The sequence below is a fragment of the Pediculus humanus genome, genomic scaffold, assembly GCF_000006295.1.
Source record: "Pediculus humanus corporis 1103172108318 genomic scaffold, whole genome shotgun sequence".
Lineage (NCBI taxonomy): Eukaryota > Metazoa > Arthropoda > Insecta > Psocodea > Pediculidae > Pediculus > Pediculus humanus.
This window is the reverse complement of record NW_002987887.1, coordinates 272,893-279,671: the sequence shown is the minus strand read 5'-3', so window position 1 is coordinate 279,671 and position 6,779 is coordinate 272,893. Positions and strand designations below refer to the sequence as shown.

Below are 6,779 nucleotides of genomic sequence, written 5' to 3'. Positions count from 1 at the left end.
CATCATCATCATCTTCATCATCATCATCATCATCACAATCATCATCATCATCATCATCATCATCATCATCATCTTCATCATCATCATCATCTTCATCATCATCATCATCATCATCACAATCATCATCATCATCATCATCATCATCGCAATCATCATCATCATCATCATCATCATCATCATCATCATCATCATCATCACCATTATCCCTATCATCAACATCATCATCGTTGCCGTCATTGTTACCAATACAATCATCATCATCATCATCATCATCAGCATCACCATCATCCCTATCATCCTCGCCATCATCACCAACATCATCGTCATTATCATCATCATCACCATCATCATCATTATTATCCCCATCGTCATCATCATCATCGATAAAGTAAAAATCAATAAATTTTCCATAGAGATTTCTAGAATTAATTCAATAGGTAGCGGGGTGGGCGGGGTGAGAAGAGGGAAAAGACAAAAGGTTACATTTAAAATTTTTATCATTATTATTAATAATTTTTTCTTTTTTTTTTTTGTTTATTAAAATGGCGGATGTTATAATTTCGATTATTTACGATTTTTTTAAAAAATCATTTACACAAATTAATTATTATTAAAAACAAACGATAACTCCCAACCCCCCCCCCAATTCTCCCCAATCCTCTCCCCAAAAAATGAAAACCGTTAAAAAAAAATTACCGTTGATAACGTATAAATTATTGTTCGTTCTTCATCTTATTTTTTCGTTTTTAACTATTGACACGACGTTATTTATTTATTTTTTTTTTGAATTTTCCTCTTTCCCCCCTCCCTTCCCTCCATCCCACTCTCGCGTTTTAAAAATTTTCAAATAAGTAAATAATTAAAAAAAAATTTATTTATATATATATACGTATTTATACAAAATGGCGGATTAAAATGTGACGTCACGAGCTATTAATACAATAAGGAAACACAAAACCAGAAAATTTAATTTTTTTTTTTTTTTTCGAATTCGAATTCGAAATCGATAGAAAATTTATTATCATTATTATTAATTACTTTAACGGTAAATTTCGGAATAAATAAATAAATTTCTAGAAATATTAATAATAATAATAATAATAATAATAATTTTTTTGTTTGTTTCGACGTCTTCCTGGTTTTATTTTTAAATGAAAATTTTTTTACCTTAAACCTTTACGTGAGAGGTTAAGTGAAAAAAATTTTCCGAAAAAAATTTTCCAAACGAGAAAGGAAAATTTTTTTTTGTTAAAAATAAAATTTAGTTAATTAATTAATTTATTAATTTATTTATTATTATTATTTAAAAAAATGAATAACCGTGAATAATAATTTAATAAAATTTATTTTGCGGTCGTCTCTTTATTATTATTATTATTATTATTATTATTATTATTATTAGTAATACTACCTCGAATCGAAAAAACCGGTAAATTATTACATCAACTCTGTTACGATAATTAAAATGACACTGAAATTTTGAAAAAATAATATAAAAACGTGGGATTAGAAAAGAAGACATTTTTTTTTTTAATAATGAAAAACCCCTTTCGTAATTGTTTTAAATAAAAAAAAAAACGTCGGTCGTTCTTTATCAAAGGCCAAGGTATTTTATTTTTTTTTTTTTAAACGTGTAAAAAAGAATCCCCCTTTCGTTTTTTTTTAAATAATCGATATATCGATATATCGAAAAATCGAGAAATCGAGATATCGAGAAATGTGTAAATAAATTAAAGTTTCCTATATTTTTTTTTTTAAATTAATTAATTAATTATTTGATGATTTATTTATTACATTTGATGAAATATTATTATCATTATTATTATTATTTGAAATATGCGTGCGTGCGTGCGTGCGTGAGTGCGTACGCGCGTAAATCATTACAAAAAAAAATTTTTTTTTTTTTTGTTCGAAGATGTCAACGTAACCGTCGAAAACGAAAAACAAAAACAAGTTTAAACATTAATAATAATAATAATATTTCTGTCGGTTTGTTTGTTTGTTTGTTTGTTTGTTTGTTTGTTGCTCATATCCGAAAAAAAAAAATGAAATGAAATGATGTAAAAATTATATTTTACGCACCGGAATTTTCATATAAATTAAATAATAATAATAATAATAATAATAATAATAATAATAATAATAATAATAATAATAATAATAATAATAATAAAATGAATTTCCATGTTGTAGGCGTGTCATTAGACAACATAAACCGAGAGTCCATCGTTGTCGTATCTGGTGGTTGGAAACAGGATCTCGTATAGGATTTTCATTTATTATCATTATTATCATTATTATTACTTTTTTTTTATTATTATTATTATTCTCTATATAAATTTTAATGTATTTAAATTTATTCCTGTTTGTCAGGGAAAAACCACATGGAGAATAATGAAAAATTTATTCAACAAAATGATAATGATAATATTATTAATAATAAATGCCAAACGTGAAAATAAAACGTTTTTTTAATTTTTTTTTTTTTTTTTTTTTTTTTTAATAAACAAAGGAATAATTTTTTTTTTGTATCCTGATTTAGAAAAAAAAAATTCGATTTTGTATTAACGAAATAAAGAGAAAGAGAGAGAGAGAGAGAGAGAGAAATAAGAAAAGGAAATAGAGAAAGAGAGAATCCCAGAAAAAGGATTAGAGAAAAAGAGAGAGAGAAAGAAACGCAGAAAAAAAATAAAGAGAAAGAAAGAAAGGAAAAAAGAGAAAAAAAATAATGAGAAAAAGACAAAGAGAACGAGACAATGAAAAATAAAAAAGAAAAGTAGTGAGAGAGAGAGAGAGACAAAAAATGGAAACAGAAGAAGAGAGAAAATGAAATAGAGAGAGAGAGAGAGAGATGGGAGAAAGAAACAACGAGAGATAAAAAAGAAAAAGAGTGAAAGAGAGAAAGACAAAAAATAAAGACAGAGAAAGAAATAGAAAAGGAAAGGCAGAGAGAGACGCACACAAAAATTGAAACCAGAGAAAGAGAGAATGAGAGAGAAAGAAGGAGAAAAGGAAATACAGAAGAGAAAGAGAGAGAGAGAAAAAAAAAAAGGTTTAAAAGTATTATCTGTAGCCCTTTTTTTGCTGTTGGAACTTACCCGCCGGAAAAACTTTTAGTGCATTATCGAATCCAAAATTTTTCTTTTGACCCGTTTTTCTTCGTTTTCTAATACTTTTATTATTATTATCATTATTATCATTATTATTTTTCGAAACCAAAAAAATGATTATCGATTCGGGAAATGTTAAAAAAAAAAAAAAAAAAACATTTTCTTATCCTTTAACGTAGTGTCAGAAGAAAAAAAAGAAAAAATATAACGGAAAAGGGGGGAAAAAAGTCACGTACACGTGACAATAATAATAATAATAATAATAATAATAATAATAATAATTTAAGAATTGATTTATATTCCAGAATAAATTACGCTGTTGTAGTTTATTATTATTATCATTTTTTTTTTTAATGAATGCAATAAATCAGTAAAGGAACACGACGACGAGGAAATAACGATAAAAATAATAACAACAAAGATAATAATAATAATGATAATAAAGTAAAAGAAAAAGAAGAAGAAGAAGAACTTGAAGAATCCAACTGGAAAATTGTGGAAAAAAAAAAAAAAAAAACTCGACGGCAAATAATTAAAAGATAAAATGAAAGCTGACGATTGCTAACATTAATATCGGACATGTCACGTTTTGTTATTGAGGTGACCAAGTGATGGTGAGCAGATGGACCATTTTTTTAACCAATGTCTCAAGGTATATAAGCTGAGTTCAAATGTCAATCGTCACTCTTCTCTTTTGTGAAGAAACAAAAACACCAGCAAAATGAAAACGGTAAGTTTTTAAGGATTTTTCAGGGTCTTTACAAAAGAAAAAAAGGGAAAAAGGGAAAAAAAAAAAAATTTTTTTTTCTTTTTTCCCGATGGGGGGAAAACAAAAAAAAAAAAAAATTTTTTTTGGGAGACAAGCGACAGGAATTTCAAAAAAAAAAAAAAATGGATATAATAATAATATGTTGCTGTCGTGCTAATGGGATATTTGTAAAAAATTTTTAAAAATGCCTTTACTCCGATACTTACCTTATGTGTAAGTTTAGGCAAAGGTTGAATAATTTTTCATTTTTCTTTTAAGGTTGCTTTGCTTCTTTTGGTGGCCACTTGCGCCTTTGCCAAACCCGAAGGTTACAGTAAAACTGTTTCCCACTCATCTACCAGCTCTTCCAGTCTTAAATCTGGCGGTAGTGCTGACCTTCAAGCCTCTGGCACTGTTGCTGGATTAGGAAGAGGACTTTTGTCTTCTGTAAGTATTCATGAATTAAATAGTTTTAACCGAAAAAGGATAATTTATGGAAGAAAAAGAAAAAATTATTATTTGAATGTTTTCCATTTGTTAGGGTTTGTCTGGTGGAGTCGTCGGTGACTCTGTCACAACCGGATCTGTCGGTCTCGGATCTGGAGTTGTCGGCAGTGGAGTCAGCGGTGGACTTGTCAGCGGTGGTGATGTTGTCTCTACCGGAGTTGTCGGAGACGCTGCCCTCAGCGGTGGTCTCGTCAGCGGTGGAGTCGTCGGAGACGCTGCCCTCAGCGGTGGTCTCGTCAGCGGTGGACTCGTCGGTGGTGACCTCGGAGTTGTAGGAGGCGGTTTGGTTGGTGACTTGGGAGTTACTGGAACCACTGTTGCCTACGATGGTGGACTCGGTGTCACCGGAGTTTCTGGACTTTCTGGAGTTTCTTACGGATCTGGAGTCGACCTCGGAGTTACCGGAGTTTCTGGAGTCAGCGGAGTCAGCGGAGTCGGAGTCGGAGTTTCTGCCCTCTCTGGACCAATCCCAGTCAGCACCCAAGCCCTCGGAGCCGCCGGACCAGCTGTCCCAGTTCAACAATACGAACTCGGTCACGCCAGACAAGTACAAACCGTTCAACACTTTGACGTCAACAACGTTGTCCCAGTCTCTGGATACGCTGTCAAGAGTGAAAGAGTTAACGTTCCAGTCCGCAAATACGTCAGAACCGAAAAAGTTGTTCCATTGAAATTCGAATCTGTTCAACCAGTCCAAACCTACGAAAACTACGCCGTCCGTACCGCTGTCCCAGTCCAAAAATACTCTGTCCAACGCCAAGAAGTCAACGTTCCAGTCCAAAAATTGGTTAAATCCCAAAGCGTTCAACAATTCAGAGTTGACACCGTCACCCCAGTCAGAGAAGTACAAAGATTCCAAGTCCAAAAAGTCGTCCCAGTCGTCACCCAACAAGTCAAAACCGAACAAGTCGAAGTCCCAGTACAAAAATTCGTCAAGAACAGCCACGTCGTCCCAGTCACCGTCGAACGTGTCACCCCAGTCCAACAAGTCCAAAGAGTCAGCGTACAACGTGTCGTCCCACACCAACACTACGAATACAAAACACACAACGTTAGATTGCCAGTCCAAAAATTGGTCAAATCCCAAAAAGTCGCTCAAGTCAAAGTTTCTGCCGTCACCCCAGTCCCAGGAGTTGAATCCCACGAAGTCAAACGTGTTGTCCCAGTCCAATCTTACCAAGTTACCAGAAACCGTGTTGCTTTGCCAGTCAACACCTTCGATGTTCAAGGACCACTCCCAGTCAACACCGTCAGCCTTAACGGAGGTGGTGTCGGAGTTGGAGTCGGAACTGGAGTCGGAGTCGGAGTTGGAACTGGTGTCGGAGTCGGTGTTTCTGGATTCGAATACTCTGGTGTAACTGCTGCCCCAGCCGTCACTGGCAGTTTCTTCAGTACCACTGCTGCCCCAGCCGTCACTGGCAGTTTCTACAGTACCACTGCTGCCCCAGCCGTCACTGGCAGTTTCTACAGTACCACTGCTACCCCAGTCTTCTCTACCACTGGTCTCGTCGGAGGCGGAGTCTCTGAATACTCTTCTGGAGTTGTCGGAAGCGGTCTCGTTGGAGGTGGTGTTCTCGGAGGTGGTCTCGTAGGAAGCGGACTCGTCGGAAGCGGCGTTCTCGGAAGTGGAGTCGTCGGAGGTGCTTTGTCTAGCGGAGTCGTTGACGGAGGAGTCGTTGGAACTCTCCCAGTTTCCGGAGTTGTTGCTGCCGGACCAGAAGTCGCCGTCGGAGGTGGTGTTCTCGGAGGTGGAGTCGTCGGATCCGGACTTTCCAGCGGATTCTCTTCCACCACCGTTGCCCCATTTGTCGGTGGATTCTCTTCCACTGTTACCCCATTCTCTGGTTTCTCTACCACCGTCGCCCCATTCACCTCTACCTCTCACGGTTTCGGAAGCTCTTTCTCTTCCGGATTCGGTAGCAGCCTCGGCAACGTGTTCTTGAACAAGAAGAAATAAGTTTCTTACAATCGATGAAGAGAGTATTTAAATAGTTGATAGTTGATGACAATAGCATAACGAAAATGACTTATCGTGAAAGCTCATTAAAACAAAACAAAAAAAAAAAAAAAATAATGCCTAGGGTCCAATAAATCAATCAATCAATCAATCAAGTCTTTTATTAAAAAAAAAGCCAAAAAAAAAAAGAAAATTTTTTTTTTTTCTTAAATTTTTTTTCTAAATTATAAAATGTGACCCGAATTCTTATAGTTCAATAAATAAATTTAAATAATTAAAAAAAAAAAACAAAACAATTTGTCTCTTATCTCTTATCATTCTATCCGATTTTGTCTTATCACATTGATAAAACAAAATTTTTCCCGCCAAAATTTAAAAAAAAAAAAAAAAACAAAAATTTTACCATCCACTTTTGTGAAAATACTTAATCACATATTAAATTTCATTAAAAAAAAAA

At 34.1% G+C, this 6,779-nt stretch overlaps 1 protein-coding gene across 1 annotated transcript; it reads left to right on the top strand.

The window, feature by feature from the left end:
- Positions 1–3,831: 3,831 nt before the first annotated feature.
- Positions 3,832–6,322, top strand: Phum_PHUM601670 (uncharacterized protein; the record flags this gene model as incomplete). The annotated part of the gene is made up of 3 exons (XM_002432770.1): positions 3,832–3,840; positions 4,138–4,305; positions 4,400–6,322. 3 exons carry the CDS (start codon positions 3,832–3,834, stop codon positions 6,320–6,322), a joined length of 2,100 nt encoding a protein of 699 aa, XP_002432815.1.
- Positions 6,323–6,779: the final 457 nt, after the last annotated feature.